The sequence below is a fragment of the Idiotropiscis lumnitzeri genome, chromosome 13, assembly GCF_059441095.1.
Source record: "Idiotropiscis lumnitzeri isolate Australia: NSW breed Sydney's pygmy pipehorse chromosome 13, RoL_Ilum_1.0, whole genome shotgun sequence".
NCBI lineage: Eukaryota > Metazoa > Chordata > Actinopteri > Syngnathiformes > Syngnathidae > Idiotropiscis > Idiotropiscis lumnitzeri.
In genome coordinates this window covers 14,191,569-14,211,194 of record NC_142403.1, presented here as the reverse complement: position 1 = coordinate 14,211,194, position 19,626 = coordinate 14,191,569, and the positions used below count along the sequence as shown (strand labels likewise).

The 19,626-nt window shown below is 40.0% G+C and overlaps 1 protein-coding gene across 6 annotated transcripts in view; it reads right to left on the bottom strand.

Moving 5' to 3' along the window:
* sema6bb (sema domain, transmembrane domain (TM), and cytoplasmic domain, (semaphorin) 6Bb) overlaps nucleotides 1–19,626 on the bottom strand; it is a 155,400-nt gene that overhangs the window by 25,469 nt on the left and 110,305 nt on the right. For 5 of the 6 annotated variants that reach the window (XM_088313895.1, XM_088313896.1, XM_088313898.1 and 2 more), the window contains 11 exons: nucleotides 18,023–18,121; nucleotides 15,908–15,998; nucleotides 14,921–15,040; nucleotides 14,337–14,425; nucleotides 13,140–13,357; nucleotides 9,071–9,202; nucleotides 7,844–7,993; nucleotides 7,645–7,677; nucleotides 5,900–6,079; nucleotides 3,281–3,421; nucleotides 2,912–2,989 (listed from right to left, as the gene is read on the bottom strand). In XM_088313895.1, coding sequence (XP_088170021.1) covers nucleotides 2,912–2,989; nucleotides 3,281–3,421; nucleotides 5,900–6,079; nucleotides 7,645–7,677; nucleotides 7,844–7,993; nucleotides 9,071–9,202; nucleotides 13,140–13,357; nucleotides 14,337–14,425; nucleotides 14,921–15,040; nucleotides 15,908–15,998; nucleotides 18,023–18,121 — 1,331 coding nt within the window. The remainder of the gene's footprint in view (nucleotides 1–2,911; nucleotides 2,990–3,280; nucleotides 3,422–5,899; nucleotides 6,080–7,644; nucleotides 7,678–7,843; nucleotides 7,994–9,070; nucleotides 9,203–13,139; nucleotides 13,358–14,336; nucleotides 14,426–14,920; nucleotides 15,041–15,907; nucleotides 15,999–18,022; nucleotides 18,122–19,626) is intronic. The other variant, XM_088313894.1, reaches the window with a different exon arrangement.

The following is a 19,626-nucleotide window of genomic DNA, read 5'->3' as shown; positions in this document are numbered from 1 at the left end:
CTGGAGTGGAAATTTACTAGAACCGGCGGACACGTTGGGGATCAGAATCATGTTTTGGTGAAGGAGCATGTGGCTCGCGATGACAGCCCGGCTTGATGTTTATTTTTTTTGTTTTTTTTCTGGACAATTTCTTCGAATTCTCTCAAGGAATAACCTAGAAAGACAACCGCTCCAACATATACATTTGGGTTCTTAACATGTCCAATTTCGCACCTCAGGCAGCCTTTGGTGTCAACATGATGTAATATTTATTTCAAAATGAATTTTCTCCAGCAGAAGACAAATGTTGCAGTTTTATTACTGTCCGTTCTGGGAAGATTTCTTCATATATGATTCATAGCTGTGCCCGCGATTGTATTCATGGCCTGATAAATAAGATATCACGGAACGCCGCTCTCCCAGTTTGGATGCCGCTACGTCAACAAAAAAAAAAATATCTCACTTGAGTTGGCGTAATTTAGGACCGCTGAATAATAATATGTGCAAGGAGTTGAATTGTGCTAAATTAATGTTTGAGTTTTGATTGACTCCATCTGAAATGCGCAAAACTGCTGACAGCTGCTTTGTTCGTATATTTTGGTGACCTTCCTTTGCGACGGGAACATGTATAGGAACACAAACGGACGATTATTATCTTTGTCAAGGCAGATTTTTTTCATAGGTCATTTCAGTTGAATAGGAAGCGCTTCAAGTGTGTCCTGAGCGCCTCCCCGTCGTCTGTGACATTTTAACAAACTTCTCAGGCGAGAGGAAGCGGAGATGAAATGAGAGCCAGCCAAAGGAAAGAAAACACAGCTGCAAAAACAGAGTCAAGCAGTACTCGGCGCGACTCTGTTCAACACACAAAGGCCGAGAAATTAATTGGAGGGAAAATGGCGGCCAAAAATATCCAATTAGAACGTTCATTAATATTTCAATAACATCTGACTTGTGTTTTTACTCTGTGAATAAAAAAAAAAAAACAATACAAGAAAAATAGAATAGAACAACAGAAATTGCAATCAATTTCTGTCCCAAACTAATTAAGCCATTTCAACCACATTTGCCACCAATATATATATATATATATATATATATATATATATATATATATATATATATATATATATATATATATATATAAATATATAAATATAAATTTATATATAAATAAATAAATACATATATAAGTAAAAAATATAAATATAAATAAATAAATAAAAAAAATATATATATCTATATATTTATGTATTTATCTACATATATATAATTATATATATATATATATATATATATATATATATATATATAAATATATAAATAGAAAGTAAAAAATATATATATAAATAAATATATAAATTAAAAAAAATAATACATATTTATATATATATATATATATATATATATATATATATATATATATATATATATATACACACACACACACACCCCCACGCACACCGACTCGTTTCACGTAATTTGTCACGTTTCCATTGACCGGGATAGAAACAAATGAAACAAACTAGAAAAAATAATTAATATTGCAATATTCGCATTTAGTCGACTTCAAGCGTCAAGTGAAATCGGCAAAGTCAACTCATCAGTTCAAACCTTTCAACAGCCAAATTTTTACCTCAAAACTTGTGATGTGCCTTTTCACATGTTTAATATTAGCTCACGTCCTGCCTGCTCTGGCCTCACTTAGCAAAAAAAAAAAAAAAAAAAAAGAGGGCTTGCATCATGTCATCCTGCCTGGAGGAATCTCCCTGTAACTGGAAGCGGAATCGATCGGCGAGTGGAATCAAATCAGGACGGTCGACACAAAGGCCTTTAACAGCCCGCGGTGGTCTTTCCAGGCCTGTGTTGTCTGCTTTCTTGGCTCTACATCTGTGCTCTTGGAGCGTCTAATTCGATGAGCTGTCTGATCGAAGCGCGGGAGCAAGACAGCGTGGAGGTGAGCAGACACACACACACACACACACACACACTTATATATATAAACAGCTAAGTGAAAGAAGATGCAATATTATGCGGTGGTAGTAATAGACATCTTGAACCAATAGCGGGACTGACAGGCCACTTAGACAGCGCAGATGTTCTTCTCAAAGCAGATAATAATAAACGTAATCGCAGGTGCGATGCCAGAAAATCAATTTGAAAGTGGAAGACAAAGAAACTACAGTAGAACCTCCGTTACGTATATTATTAAACAATCCTTTTATTGATGGGCTTTGATAGTAAACAAGCGAGTGTGAATTTCAGTGCAGTACCACATTTTGCCACAACACGCCAGGCAGCACTGAGCTCAATTGTGCTATATCGGAAGACAAACAAGATAATTCAAAACTTTTAACTCAATTCATGTGACCTACTACCGACGTTGCACAATTACAAAAAATATTTGAGAGGGTAATTAAATAAAAATAAATAATTTGCAAAAGTGTGCACACCCTCTTACAACGGTGGCTGTCTTCAGAATTAACCAATCACATTCATTCATCACGCATGTTAATTGGGGGTCGGCATACACGTGTAATAATTTAGACCAGGCGTGGGCAAACTACAGCCCGGGGGCCATATGCGGCCCGTTGAACGTTTTAATCCGGCCCGCCGAAGCTTGAAGGCTATTTTGTACTATTCAGAGATCGTTGTTTCACCCACACTGGTTCTTCTTTTCTTAAGGTAAGGTGCAGTGGAATGATGGCCACAAAGTTCCACCTTGGTTTCATTGGAACATAACACACTTTGTTACGTGTTTGTATGCGTTGCAGCTCCCTGCGTGTTAAAGGCACAGTTGTTGGAAGATTTATAACCACCATAAATAACGTCAATGCTCATTCCTTACAGACCGTCTACGGCGTTTATGCATTCGTATAAAGCTAGCGGAGGTTCACTGTAACGGAGAAAAATGCGGCTTAAGGAATTGTGTTACCTGGTTCCGGGGCGGAGGAACGAGCAGGTGCTTCCTCGGGTCCAGCCGCAGTACGGGTCTCTGGAGGCGATGCAGTTTCTGCGCAAGAAAACGTAACGTCACACTTGCACCCGGAATTGGACTGCAATAAGAGACCGCGCCTCTTTTAGGTTCATTGTCATTTTCCAAGCATTAAATGAATATGGCGATTGATTTCCTGCTTGCGTGGGAATTTTCAAAGGAATTTTTTTTTTTTTTTTAAATCACATTCATTGTTTTATTTTTGCAACATTCATTGCAAATTTCTGTTTCGTTTTCTATTTTGACGATTTGATTAGAAGCGAGTGTGCGCATCTATGCTTGCGTGTGGAAAAGCAGCGCTCGACTCACTTTATGCAGCGTGAGTAGAGCTGGCAGCGTGCCACGGGCACTCGCGCCACGCAGGAGGGGAAGGCTAATATCAGTGTGTGACTCGCTCGATCCAGAGTCAGAGACAGCAGCTGCCTGGCCTGTGGAGAGTCACCGGTGCACCTGCAGCAGATACACACACAAGCAAAAAAAAAAAAAAAAAAAGCATGAGGTAATCTTGAACCATTAGTCAGCGGAATAGAAAAAATAACATTGCCAGTGAGTCAATGAGAGTAAATGAAAAAATATGGAGATGCCTTGAGATACAAGTTCAATTCATTCAGTGCTTCAAGTCAATTAACAGCACCGAGATGGAAGCAACTAAGATCAACGAGTCTTAGTCATATTTAGTTGTACTTGGCACAGAATAAAGAATGTATGCCTTTGAGTATTGTTAGATTGTCTGTCTACATGTGTTGCTGCATCGTTTGTGTTCAAATATCCATTGCTTAAAAGGGATCTAAAACCGCAGATGTCATTTGTTAGCCTGTCTATGGCGTTTTCCCATTATGTGTTAGCATTAAGATTGCAGGCTTCACAACAAAATTATGTTGTTTTAAATAAATATCATTCTTTGTTTTATGTTTAGATTGACCGTAAAGTTCAACTGGGAGTGGCCAAAAACAGAATGGAGTTTTTTATTTATTTATTGTTAAATTTTAGAATTACTGTTTGTTGTTTAACAATTGTCAAAATAGGCTAATTAAATGTAATTCTGATTGACTGACGTGAAAAGCAAAATATTTCTCATCCATGGCCTTATTTAAGAGTCGAGTGTGCCTTCTTCTTTGAACATTTGTATTCCATGCCTAACAACCGGGACAAAAATCATTAGGAGGAATCTATTCCAAGATGTGAATGGCACAGCGGTGACTAACGAAAACATGAAGTAGCATAATGTGATTTTTTATTTTTTTTTTGCCGCACTGCTCCCCAATTACTGTATTACCATGCCCGGAGTATAAAGTGAGGTCACAGTGGCAGTGTGATGATGATTATCGGCTGCAACAACACAAGGCCACCAGTATTTTCCTTTTCCAGTAAATGCGAAGAAAAGTTGAACCCTGAAGTCATGCACTCTTCCCCGCAGCATGAGGAGTTTGCACGAGCACTTAAAATGCATCTAATTAGCCGGAGTCTGGCGAATACAAAATTGAACGGGGGTTCACCTTGTTTTTTTTTTTTGTTTTTTTTTTATTCTTATTTCAATGTTACTATATCTGCACTTATTGTCTTTCTCCTGTTGATGTCAGACTCACAAAAAAAAATATGTGGATACAGTAATTAATATAATAGTGAGTACATTGTTACTGCTCTATTAAAAAAATAAATAAAAATAACAAGTTAATGTGATTGTTGTGCGTGTCGAGACGAGGAATGGAACTAAGAGGGACAAATGATTGTAAAAAATTTGTGTGAAGATAAAATAATAAAAATTCAAATTGAATCGTTTGCTACGTTTTGCTCTTTTCATAATCCGAAATACTTTCATTAACTGGATTTCCAACCGGATATAAATGTATTGAAAAATTGTGAATTGAACAGAATTAAAATTGTTCGGACATTGAGTTTGTCAAAATATATAAAAAAAAATAAATAACTTGTTTAAAAAAAATATATATACATACATATATATATATATATATATATATATATATATTTATATATAAAATCAGTTTTTACACTGCCACTTTCTTGTTTAATTCACAACCAAAAGAGACATTTAAAAAAAAAAAAAAAAAAAAAAACTGACACCAAATTTTGCCTAGGAACAAATAAATGGAAGCTTTTTCCAAATTATGCTTTTTTTTTTGGTTTTGTTTTAAATCTTCACCGGACACTGATGACATCCATATCTGCAGATTTTGCACGTGTTTATGTCCTACACTCCGTGATTGTGATTGTATGTCAAAAAAAGTTAGCCTTAAGTCATCTTTCCCTCCAGGGTAACAATTAAAGGCCCCTCTTCCACTTCTTTTTTTTTTTTTGTAAACATCGTCTTTTATCTTCATTGATCTTTTTCTGGGCGTGCGCATCAAAACCAGATGGCACAAATTTTAACTGTAACTCGATCGGCGTGATGATATTGGGGCCGAGCAGAACCAAAATGGCCGAATGACAACACCTATTTCTTTTACTTTGCTTTTAAACGTCTTCAATTCTTTTGTTTGTTTTAAATGTTGTATTTTTATTTATGCGAAACACATTGAGTTATCGCTTGTATGAAATGCACGATAAAAATAAAGCTGCCTTTTTTTAAAGAGTTTTTAAAACACCAACATACTTCTCTTTCTCCTATTAGCCAGGGCTTTGGCAGAAAAACTTCCACAGAAAAAAAAAAACGTGACTAGGTGAATTTGTGAATAGGCAGGAGGGGTTCACAGCGCCACACGAATAAACATGTCACAAAACGTTTCTTTCCTTTTTTTAATTTCACACTTGACTTGACAAAATTTGTACACAGGACATGAAAAGTCACTTTTTGCCCTGCACGTTGATTGATTTCATATTTAATGAATGCAAAGTAAAAGAATCATTTAAACGCGCTTGAACACCGGGAAAATTAACATTCCGCCAAGGTAGCGCACGAAGATTGCTTACTTTTCAGGATTGAAGCCCTCGAGTTCCTCCAGGAAGATGTTGCTGCTGGTGACCGTGTTGTCCTGGTTGGGCAGGATGAGGAACTTGAGGACGGTCCCCCGGCTGGAGCCCAAGAACAGGACAGTGCGGTTCCTGTACGGCCCGGCCTCGGAGTCCACCACAATCTTATTCAGCTGGTACCTGCGCACAATGTGGAGATTTATTTTTATTTTTTTTCCACAAGATGAAACACAGTATTGTGCATTGTAAGGACAACATGCAATGGGAATTTGCGTATGAAATTTGCATTGTTTGCTAATTACATAAGACGTTGGGTCGTTAATTATCCAAATGCACAAAAGCCGAGCGCGACTGGACTCCAGCAGTTATGTTGTGCCCGATGCATCGTTGTAGCCTTTTTATGTCGTCCTCATAATCCCATCGCGGGATGAGTGACGGTGTGAATCCTTGCAGCAGATGATTGAAAATGTCCTCTCGAATAACCGAACTCCATTACTTCCAACGGCGTCTCGCCCGATTTCGACGGCTTAATCCTTTTACGTTGCGCGGGTAACATAATTGTTTACGAGATTATGGATGGTGTTTAGAAGTAGATAAGCGGGAATGCAAAGTTTAACGGCTGAGCGTACGTCACCGTGAGGGATCAAGCGTAGACGGCCACCGTTTATTTATTAAGACGTCCGATTGTTTATGTGCCATAAAAACAAAACATTTTATACGGCAGAGACTATCGTAAATTAGGGGCAGCGACTCAGCTTTAAAGTCCCCGTAAAATGAAAATAAACATCAAAATTTGTCACACCACAGAGAAGAATATTAACCCTCCTGCCATATTTTCTTCATTTTTTTTTTTTTTTTAAATGTGCATTTACATAAAATGAGGCTTCGGCTGTCAACTGTCAATCAAATACCACTACAATGACCCGAAAAAAAACGGGATGATTCCTGTGACTAATGTTTGAGCAGCAAAAAATATCCGCAAATAGCCTTCAGTGGCATGATTACATCCCACGGGGGTCAGCATGCCGGCTTTTCCATGCCGGGACAACGAGGCACTCTAAAGGCAAGGCGGCTTCAATCATATATATGACATTTCATACACAAGATTCATATAATTTAAAGTACAACATTTGAAATCATCACAAGCAAAGAGTTCAAGCTTCCTAAAATTACTAACAGAACGTACAATGCGAGAACAGGATTTAAAAAATGCTTTGAAAGACAATCTGGTTGGGGGAAAAAAAAAAAATCTCTTTTTAAATTGTATTTGATAGCATTTACAATTCGGGCTTCACGTCTACGTAGCAGCATAACAGTTAAATGCTGCTTCACCATGTTTGCTTCGAACTCTGGGCTCCAGGCTCATCTCACAACCTTGCAAATGAAATGGTTTAAAAAAAACAAAGAATCTTAACTACGTGCATACATGCAGATGCAGGGAAGACTCTCCATAACGTTCACAAACGACCCAGGCTAAACTCAGCAATTTGCTCTCAGTTTAGGTGTATTACTTCAACATGCTTCCTTGACACCAATGAATGTACTACTTTCCTCTTGAGACAAAGCTTTGGCGACATCCCAGATGTGCCTCCAAATATCTGAACGTGAAAAGTTGCAATGAATCCACACTCCGAGCGGGGCAATGTCACATTCGATCGTACGGCGATTTTCCGTGCAAGCAGTTTGGAAGAGGTTACACGTTTCGGACACTGCCGACTTTGGAGCCACATGCTTTTTCTCCTTACCTTGTTTTTAAACCTATATCCAGTGTGGCACCTCTAAGAAGAAAAAGGAAACAAAGATCATTTGTGTTAAATGCTTGAAGGATTTACAAGAACTTGGTCACGGATCGAATTCAGCTCCCGAGGAACGGTCAAGGTGCCGCTGGATTAGTATTGATTTCATCCCAAAGAGAGCCGAGCCGCTCGGGACTTGCGAACTCACCTGACCATGGTTTTGACAATCCACGGCCTTTGTCCAAGTGACGGAACGGCCTCGTCCATCAGCGGATGAGTCTTGACGAAATTAAGCATCTCGTCGGGAAACGAATTGGACGAGTTGAACCTGGAGCCCTGAACGGCGCAGCCGCCGGGTCTAAAGCAAGTGGAGTCAAAGCACAGCAGGCACAATTAAAGATGGGATTGCGCTCAGTGTCTGAAGTGACCATGTAAAAATGGAATCTGCGGTTGGACGAGACCAAATGTAAGAGATGTTTTCAAACTTTTTTCAACAAGGCCGCTCGGCTCATATACTGATATTGTATCACTTTGCTGTTCGACAAAGCAGGACGTCGACGGCCTTGTGCACTTTTATGACCTGGCCTAAGAAGAAATGGGAAGATAATTCTCAAACGGCCATCGGGTTGTTTTTCGAACTGTCTCCTTTGGTGATATGGGCTCAATGTAATATCGGATTTTTTAGTTTGAAAGCATTTTGGATGTACAGTGAGCCCCCGCTACATTGCGGTTCACTTGGGCAAGGTATCGAGTCAAATTTCCAAAATCGATTGGATACGATACAAATGGGCCCGAAAATCGATATATAGATTTTATATAGATTTTTTTTTTTTTTTTTAAACCCAGCCCTTTTGTTCACGATCTGCACCCCCTCTATATCACACATTTGATTTTTTTTTTTTACAGTACAGTGCAAGGGTCCGAATTTTGGCTTCTGTGCCAGGTTGTGCGACAACATACAGGCCAGCGTTGAGCTTTTAACTCATTCACGACCAGCCGAGTAAAAAAAATAAATGGATCATTGACGTCTTTAGCCGTCAATGGCAGTAAATGAGTTAATGGGCAAAAAAAAAAATAAAAAATGCTGCGTCATTAGGAGCAAGAAGAAACGGACGCCCCTTGAGTGGAAGTGAGCCATGTTGCTCTCACAGGGCGGCGACAATACATGTCCGTGAGTCGTTGGATGTTTTGTTTGTATCAGTTTGTAACAGCTGTTGGAGAGTTTGAAATGATTTCTGTTAGCCTATCTATGGCGTTTCCACGTATGGGGCATTAAGCAAGCTAAAGTTAGCATCAAAATTCGTCCTTTGTGATTAGTTCACCCCATATTGTGGATTTTCCATCTTGCAGGTGGATCTGGAACTCATCAGCGCTCGACTGTATGACGTGAAAAGATCGATCACACCGTGCGCCAATTGATTCCAGTCACGCTCACCTCGGCTTGGGGATGACTTCATCAGGAACGGGCGTCCAAATGGATTCCGCTGACTTCTGCTCTTTGAAGCGGCCGTCGAACACGGCGGCCAACTGCTCCATGTCGAAGGCGCACACGGCCGAGCCGGGGATGCTGCGTACACAAAATGAATGCTTGACTCAAGAGGAACTTTTTCCTTCTTCCGCAAGACATGATTTTGTGGCAAATGAATGACCGCGAACAAAAGGTAGATAAAAACTCCACTCGCAACTGGAGGAACAAAAGGAGTGGGGGGAAAAAACAGGCTTTCGGGCACCATACGGGGGGACAGACACCAAAGCAAAAGACGACAAATTGGATTTGGGCTTTTCATATTTTCACAGTCAGTGCTTGAAAACAAAAGGGAATTGTTACCGAGAGCAAAAACGAATGACAGGCAAAGATGGAACCTGTCACGTCGGCGGCTTAAGAAAAAAAAGACAGGCAGGGGATGCAAAAGAGAGATTAGAAAAGTCTTGGCGAGGATTTCTGGAAAATAAAACAAAACGGGAAATGACTCACTGACTGATTATTCCTCCCGTCACAAACCGACGAGGGGAAAAAAAAAAAAAAAAAAGATACGCGTGAAGGAAATGAACCCGACAACAACGCCTGCTGAGTCACGGGGGCGCTTTAACCGGCGGTGAACCCTGTCATGGGGGAGCCGCACATCTGTACGCCGCCCACACACACACACACACACGAAGCACTCTGGACCCCCCACGCACCAAAACTTAGACCACCTCGTGTGCGTCTCAGATGACGAATGGCGACTAAGTGTCAAAAACACAAAAGAACTTCGACACCTGCAGCCGGTGGCATCATCTGCGGGGTCAGAAATACTCACATTCTGTAATTGAGCACAAGTGCAGATATTTATGGGCAAAAAAAAAAAAAAAAACTCCAGTATTTTTTTTTGTACTGATTCAACTCCTGTACTTGAGTGGAAAAGTATTTTTTTTTTTTTTTCATAACATGATGAAACTCAGATTTTAAACCCAACACAACAAAGTTCTTGTTTAGAAGCCTCTACTAGGCTAGGAATCCAAACTTGAAACCCAACTTTGAAACCCGAAACCCAAACCAAAGGCTTAAAACCCAACTTTGAAACTGCAACATGGACGTGAAAATCGAACTTGAAATCAATCTGTTGTTTCAACGCTAAAGAAGATATGGAATCCAAACTTAAAATGACCCTCCTTGATTTAGAACCCTACCTTGAAGCCTTACCTTGAAAACACTGACCATGGCTAAAAACTAAAAAATCAAAACCGTCAAGATTGTTTCAAACAGACCGTGTTTCAAAAAAAATATTTTGAAACCCTGACTCTTAATTGAAACTTTAAACCAGACTTGAAACCTCAACCGTGCCTTGAAACACTAATTACAAACCAGAATCCTGTCTTGAAAGTCCATTTTTTTTAACACTTCCCCCGAGTTTGAAACACAAAGCCACTCTTCTGGCGACTGAAAACGAATGCAGCGCTTATCAGGCCCGACTTGCATTAAACTTAAATACAGCATTTAAGCAAAACAAAATGCTCAAGCTGTCCCCGTGCCGCTCGATCAACTCGTATGATTCGGTTGAAAATGAAGCCGCAAGGTGGGCGCCAGATAACGAGCGAGACAAACAACAATAAAGAAATGGCCTCTCAAAGGGAAACATGTCACAGCTTGTAAAGGTGAATTATAAGAACAATATGGTGTGGCTTTGCCGGAGGGAGACGGGAGGGAGGTCACGTGGCGGTCTGGCTCTTGGCTACAATAAGTGACTTCCTGTGAAGTCCTCGCCGTGATGTTGCCAGGCAACTAGCGATGAGAAAATCATCAACTTTGTCACTCGGATTTGGTGTGGATATGACTTTTTATGGGACAACACTGAAGGAATGATACTTTGCGATAGTCAGTGTCAGGAAAAATGGTGAATTAAGACCAGTTTGGACATTTTCACTTCGGGGTGTACTCACTTTTGTTGCGCCAATTTTGTCAGTCAATTGTTGTGCGTTGAGTTATTTTGAGGGGAAGGTACTTTTACAGTGTCAGACATGTTGCACAATTGCTAACTCACGGAGCAAAGTGGTATTACTTGATAGGAGCATATTAAATATTTACAAAAAATGTCAGGGATTAATATGTATTTAGTGCATTCAAATTTAAGTCGGCAGAAAAAATAAACACTGAGCAAACCTGCAGAAAAATGACAACTCTGCCAAAAATGATGATAATGACAAAAAAAAATGCAGGAAAAACACTAAAAAAATTAAACATTTGATAAATGTTAGAAAGCTTGATAATTAACTCAAATATGGCAAAAAAGAAAAAAAGTGCAACAAAAAAACATAAACCTCAGATTAAATTGGAAAAAAAAAAGAATTAATCTGAAAGTCTTACACAAAACAAATGGGTAGAAACTGAGAAAATAAAACTGATAATGATGATGATGATTATTCACAAACATTTGTGAAAATGTCGACTATGTGGGATGGTGAAATGGAAGCAATGAATGGAATTTCAATTCATTTCAAAGGAGAAAGACTATTTGAAATCGAAACACTTCTTGGCGTCCTGATTTGCTGCTGTTTTCTCAGGTGGCCATCACAGAGTCCCAAGACTCACCGCGGGACCACATTCAAACACGACCTGCCACATAATTTTGCTCGGTTCTTTTTTTCACCTCCCAATCCCCTCACAGCAAACATTTGAAGCCCAAACAACCCAGCACGAACATCACTTTCAGCTGATCAAACATCAGTGGAAGGAAGTAACCGAGGACAAATTTTGATTCAGTTTTTCAGCTATCTGTACTTTACTACTTAATTACATATATCTGAAAAAAAATACTTAAATATAGTTGGAATAAATTGTTTACTTGCCCTGAATTTATTTGGATAGCTAGCTAGCTGGATGATAGCTAGCTAGCTACTTTACATTACAAAGATTAGCTAGCTAGCTAGCTAGCTAGCTAGATAGATAGATGGATGTTTGCGTGGCGAGTGTTACACGAGGGCAACATGAGCGAGCATCTGCAAGTGCACGCCAAAGTTTCTCGCCCGCTTCTCTTGTGCGCTGCCAGATGAAGCCATTTGTCCATCGAGCACTTAGTGTGTCGCAGTGGGCCACATGGGACCGGTGGGCCATGCTGGCGTTCGTTTCCTTTCTCTCCTACTCAGAATACTGGCTCTAGGCCAAGAAACCTTTGTTTAAAACAGCCAAGGAATTATATTTGAATATACATTTAGGATATACTGTCATGTATACACACACATATAACATACAAAGTCCTTAAGCAATATAAAGTGTCCAATAGTGCGGTAATTACTGATTTTCAAGACAAACCCCTGTTTGAAACTGAAACACAGGCGTCAAAATCTAATTTAAAATCACAACATGAAACTTTCATCCTGTCTTAAAATATGAAATTAATACCCTTAAAGTGCGCTCCAAAACCGAATATGCAATCCAATCCAAGTTTGGAATCCTAAATTGAAACCTTATGCCACAAGATGGCAGCAAAGCACAGCTTTTGTGTGTGAAGCTCCTCAATTCACTTCACTTTAACACCAAGGTGCCACAAAATGGCACCAAGAATATTACAAAAAAATTGGAATATGTGAATTTGTGAAAGCTAAACCATATGATTTACTACATGTGGTTTATACAGTTTGATAAGGCTTCTAATGGAAATTAGAACTACAATGAAAATGTGTCGGACACCGCTACTAAATGCTTTTATCTGGAATCTAACGAAAGAGTAAGTGTGTGTGCGTGTGTGCGCGCGCACATTCGTGTGTTCAATAGCGCTTCCAAAGTGGCAGATAAGACGCAGCTGATGAAACACTTTTCCGAGAGCACGTGTCCATCATTGTCTTCCTCGTCCTTGACTTACTCAGGCGCCTTCGAACAACACGCCCACACCACCCACATCATCTTCATCACTGTCACGCTGCTCTTCTTCATCACCGCTATCTTTATTTTCTAATCCACGCATTTTGTCGTCACTTGAGCCAAAGTTGTTGCATAGTTGGTTTCCGTTTGCGTGGCGATGCGTTACCTGTTAGCCGGTGTGGAGAAGACGCCGAGGATGATGTCGCGGCCGTGCATGTTGATGACGGGGCTGGTGGAGTGCAACATGTTGAAGTAGAAGTGGGAATCTCCCGGCACGGAGCAGTTGAGTCGGGCCTTCAGGAAGGACGTCCACTGCTTCTCCAGCACACGCTGAGATCCGCCGTGGTCGCGCTTGCACACTCTGGCCACTCGGGGCACCACAACCTACAGTCAGACAATGGAAACATGCAGGAGGTTATTTTTGTATTTCATCCTAGGGGGGCGTTGTATTCTTTATTTTACAGCAGATTCAGTGAAGTAGACCTTGTCATATTTGTGTCAGTTTTTTTGTTTTGCAAGCTTTTTGGCAATTTTGCCAAACTTTTGCCATATTGTTGTCAGAAAAAGAACAATGTTTTTGTTGAATATTTCTTTTTTTTTTCTGAAAAATTTGCAAATATGATTGAGGCAACTGTGCTATCGGGCTTTATTTTGTGTGTGTGTGTGTGTGTGTGTGATTATGTCACATCATGTCAGTTTTCTGAATGAGTTTTGTAATTTTTTAAAATTTATTTTTGACGTATTTTTTGGTAGGTTTGTCGATTGTTTTGCTGTATTTGTCTGTTTTTTGCCATTTTTCTCAGTTCTTTTCTGTCCATTTTCTAATTTCTGCTTTGATTTTTTTTAGGTCAGATTTTTATTGATGTTTTCCCATTTAATTTTTGTTAAAATTTTCAAATTTTTTTCTATTTGTGTGTGCTTCAATTTCTTTTTTTTTTTGGTAAGATATTAAACAATTTTGTAATTTTCTTTTGTCAATTTCTTTGCCTGATTTCTCTCCAATTCAGTTTCCTCCAATTTCCCCCACCAAATAGCGCAACATGGGCAATGGCAAAAATAAAAAAAATTAAAAAATGGTTACAACTTTATTTTAATGATGCAAAAAAATTGCTATGGCAAGAAAATCATAAAAGAATATGACAAAATTATAGAAAAAAGTTTCTGATGAAACTTGAGGGGAAAATGCCTTAAAGCCAGGGGACACAAAATGGCGCGCACAACATATGCGCAGTTGATTGCGTCCAAGTCCAACATAACACTTAAAAAAGGAGTTGTTGAATTATTGAATTAATCTTGCCCTTAGTAATTTCAAGCAAATGTCCTTCCCTAATGATGGCACGCTCAGTGGAGCATTTTTCATTACCTTTTCCAGGTAATTAAACTCCATGGCGATCTCTCGGAAGAAGAAGTAGATGTGAGGGCCCCACTCCACAGCGTTGACAAAGAAAGGCTCTGCATTGGACAAAAAAAAGTGCAGAGCAACGTTTTGGACATGTGCAAGCCATGCTACAAATACTCCAGCTATCCGTTCCAAGATTGCGGAATTAGTTTTCTTGACCACTCTTAACTTGATCCCGACATTTGAAAACAGATATCCGTACTTGCGACTCGGTCAAACTCCAATGAAACTTGCAGCTGCCCAAATGTGGCGTTCTGTTGTGAGCATGGAGAAGGAGAAGAAAGTCCGCGTGGATTTTGCACCAGACAAAAAGCGTGCAACGACGCTTCACTGGATTTATACGAGCAACGTCTACCTGCTAGGGGCCTGATTGCGGCTCTTTTTACAGCCTTATGCTGGTGAAACGTGCCGAGGGCCGGTCCAAGCAGCTGCTAACTCAACAGAAAGTTGACAGGGTTGCGGGCAAACTCAAGCACAACTCGACAAGAATCATAATTCTTCAGAAAAATTACACACACACACACACACGTGGACACATCTTGGGGTACCTCGGAACCACTTGGAGTCGTGCTTGATGGTGCGAAGAGCTGGGCTGTCCCCGAGGCTGCGGTAGATGACGGCGTCGATGGCCAGAAAGTCTGTCACGGTGGCCGTAAACAGATTTCCCTCTGTGGCACGCATGCACGCAACGCACACGCGCACACACACACACACACATGTTGAAATTAGATGACATAAAAGAGCATATGATGAGAAAATCTTTTCATGACCCTTGGCGGAAAAATGAAGATGTGAAAGCAGCTCGCAGATTGCTTGAAAAACATTAACAGAGTGAAAAAGTTGTTCAATAATAAATGGAATTTGATTCTTTATTGAGCCGAAGATCAAAAGTGAGAACCCGATTTTTTTCAAAATATGTGCAATTTGTTTTAATAGTCCGACCAGGGCGGAGCTATTTGGTTGCCAGGGGTGACCGTGGCTCTTTGGCCACGCCCATATCTAGAGGAAGATACCTGCGACTATCCAGCTATTTTATCTGAAAAATAAAAAATAAAAAAATCATTTGACCTGTACAAAAACCCCAAAAGAATGTGACTCAAAATCATTTCTTTCACATCCCCATTTTCCCTCCCAGTGAAACGTTTTGCCACCCTGAACACACCACTAAAAGATTTCTGGCTACATCCCTGGTTGCCTCTAGAATTCCCCAATTGCGGTTGGATCTGGAATGTATCAGATATCGCAACAGTGCAGGAGAAGTTAAAACAAGACAATATCACATAAAGGATCGAGAAAAGCCGCTGATACCGTTTCAAGTGTTAGATCAAGTAAAGTCAACAAACAAGGCGGCTAAGTCAACCGAAAAACGACGCAAGCCGAGCATAATAAAAAGCCCATTATCCACCCCGGCGACAAACAACAACGGCTCCTAATGATATGCGCTCAAGTCATTATGGAGACGACAGAACAAATATGTGCACCGGGACATCATGGAAGCGGGATCGACACGCAAGGCAGAAAGACGTCACGCTTACCCGCGAACAACGCCACGTTGGCGTGTTTGGGGTCGTAAGGGCATCGGGCCATTCCGCTGACGGGGTCACCGGCCATTTCCAGAGTATCTCCCTGTTACACACACACACACACACAGCGACGCATCAATCAGTAGCAATATGAATGCAGTATTACGAAAAACAAGCCACAGGAGAATGACAATTAGCGGGTGTTAGCCTGTGATTCGGAGGTGGCAATTAGGCGAAATAATGACGACAAGAGAGTCACACAATTCTGCTTGAAGAATACGTACACACATGAACACAGGATAGATAAAAGTTCCCGCAAATAACTCACTCCATTTCACCTCACTACACGTCAATAATTGAACCGATTAGTCGATTAGTCGACGAGTCGACATTTGGCTACTCGTCAATCAGCAACTGAAGGACATTCAATTCGCCTGTTGAAAAACTACAAAAATAAGATGGTTGTTAGGAAGAATAGTTTTCCAATTGACGCTAATCGTGAAATAATCGTTAAAAAAATATCACAACATCACTGACATCAGTGGATAGGGTGGAGGGGATGCTAACATGAGGAAACATGACGACTTCCCTATTTAGACGGCGCTTTCGCAGAATCCTCCAGTACTATAGAGTAGTGAGCCACAAAATAGGCAAGGGAGTCGTGCACGGTATTATACAGTTGGTGTTGTTGCATTAAGGCACGGCTATAAATAAAGTAGTTGCTAGCATTGCTAACTAGGCCCCAGGGAAGGAAAGTGCGAGGCAATCAAGTGTGCGTTGCACACAGTTGTCATTAGTAGCTGACGGATAACGAAGCGGCGCCTCCTCACTGCCGCTTGTAATGCGAGGCGTGACAAATGACGTGCCAGGGAGCCTTTGACAATCAAAGTATTTCGGCTTTGATCCATCTTTTAAGATTCAAGCGCCAGCCGAGCCGATGGCTCGTTTATGTTCCGTTTCTTTGCGGCGCTTTTGAAGTTGCGATCGAGTGGAGCAGAGGTGGCTTTGGGAAGCTAATTCAGCTACGCGCCGATGGGTTGACCGAAGATGAAAAAAATGGTGGAGTGGTTGACTAATGGGAAGGGGAGGGAAGTAATTAGAGGGTAAATTGGCAGAGTCAGGTAAGTCAACACTTGTTAGCGGAACCTTGTTGACTTCATGTTTTCTTCCTCGATGATTTCCACTTTTTTTGTTGTTTTTTTTAACCCAAGCAGAGAACAACATGAGTGGCATATTTGCACGTGCCAATTCACTTTACGCCTCTCCAACATCTGCTGACACGCAATTAAAGGTGACGCAGCCATGAAGCAAGGAAACTACGTGAAATTCATGGTTTTCATTTTCAGAGGTTCCCGACTGAGTTCCTTCAACTTCTCAGAGAGGTTCATGGACAAGATACCAGGTGGCACAAAGGCTTAGATTTTTTTTTTTTTTCATGCCTTCCACTTCTCTTTAGGTGCGCGGCCAACAACGAGGGCGCTCCAAAGCGGCCACGCCAGCCTCGAGCCCAGGTCCACTCGTTCGCTGTCAAGTCGGACATAAATAAATAAATAAATAAATAAATTAATTAAATGAATTAAAATAAAAAATAAAATAAAATAAAATAAAAAATAAAATAAAATAAAATAAAATAAAATAAAATAAAATAAAATAAAATAAAATAAAATAAAATAAAATAAAATAAAATAAAATAAAATAAAATAAAATAAAAATACAATACATTCTCGGCGCCTTGCTTTTCTGCCTTTCAGTGGGTGAGGTGCACACACTCGTGCCCAACAACAAGGTGCTTGAAAAGGGAGGTTACTCTTCGGGGTGTTGAGCCTTGCCACCAGCTTGTGGCATTTGTAGGCTATTAAAAACCTTTTTTGTGTGTCAATGATTATATTCCCGATTTTTTGCAAGCATGGGTTTCACTGTACTTGTTTAAAAACAGAGAAATAATGAGGGGTCTATTTTCAGAAAACAAGCAACAGGGACATCTTGATGAGGATAAAAAAAATAAAAAAATCACCTGAATGAGTGGATGGAAGCAGGATGATTCTGTGCATGTTCACCTGAGCAGGTGAACTATTTGCGATGTGGACGCAAGCGTGAACACGTGAGACGTGAACTTTTCATACTTACGGTATAGTTTGCACAAAGCGGGTTGAAGGCGTTGGTGCCGCACACAAAGAGGCCGCCGGGTCTACTCAGGAGGACCTTCATGAAATTCCGACATTCATCCTGCAGGGTGACAAAAAAAAAGGACAAGAAAGTGCTTCCGTTGAATCAACGCTATTGTGTTTTGATGGCTCCAATTCACAGCGGAAGTTATAGCAAGGTACTTTTGAACACACATCGGGAAGGGAAAAAAAGACACGCCTTCTCCTGTGAATGTTCTAATTAATATGGGTCATTTCAATCTCAGGACACTGACACTCGTCCCACATGAGTGCGAGGGACCCATTTAAAAAAATAAAAATAAAACAAATATAAACTAACATACCCGTTCTGAAAATGAATTCTACCTTGGGCTGTGCAATGAATCGAAATTCAATTACGATTACACTCAACGATTGCAAAATTGTCATAATCGTAAAAAAAAAAAAAAAAACTTTACCCGTAAAATGTTTGTTTATACAAGGAAACCATATGCGAATTTATATATTTGCACCTTTTTTGAAATTATAAGATAAAATAAATGATTGATTAATTAATTAATTGATTTTTTTTGGGGGGGGGGTCGTACCAAAAAGGTAATATTTTTTTCAATAATTGCAATTTCAATCAAATAAAATAATATAAAACAAATAAAATAATCTTGATTAAAAATTTTCTACGTAATCGAGCAGCCCTAAATAAAAAAATAAATAAAATATAAAAAATATAAATTAATTAACGCCAACTATGAAAATTCACAAACTCTGCTAATCCTGCTTGGAGTTGCGTTTTGAAGCTCTTTTGGAATACTTTTTTTTTCATTGAACCATAAAAACACGATTGTCAAAGGAGAAGTGTGTGGCCAATGCGGATTTTCTGTGGGGGAAAAAAAAAACAGGACAGAGCTGTTTGAGAACGAGAGAAGAATGGGCACAACAACAGCCCTATCAAGAATAATAATAGTCCCGTGAAGAGTATCTGTTGAGCTGTAAATTAACAGCACAAATTATAAAAGTCGAGAGAGAAATTAATAGGACAGTTAGACAGTAAGCACATGCCCGAAAACTTGAAGTCATTCAGTCAGCAGAAGCCTCTCCCAAACAAGTGATTATCTAAACAGCTCAGTGAAATGAAGCTTTTCACTCGCCTGATGTGTGGAATTATTTGACTATTAACGCTGCCAATCACGCTGACGGACGTCGAACGCGGCCTGTCGAGACCGAAAGCGTCTACAGACGCGCGAGCGCGCACACGCAGATGATTGACAGACTGTAATCCAAACCAGCCGGGTGATCTTAAAACAAACGTCGCATCCTCGGCTAATTTTGTCAGCGTGACACTTCAAAGTAGAAGGAGTCGCACGAGAAAAATCATTCTCTTGAAAGGGAAAGGTGCGGACGAGCCGCAACGCAGCCCAATGGAGACAAATGACTCGAGTTAATCTGCAGTCGTCGTTGACAAATGGCTCCCGACGCGCTGTCGTTTATTTGTTAACAATAATGTGCACTAAATCGACACAACCTCCGCAATGTCATTTGTATTGTTTTGGAGATAAGCAAGAAGGAGGTTTCATCTTATTTATGTATTTC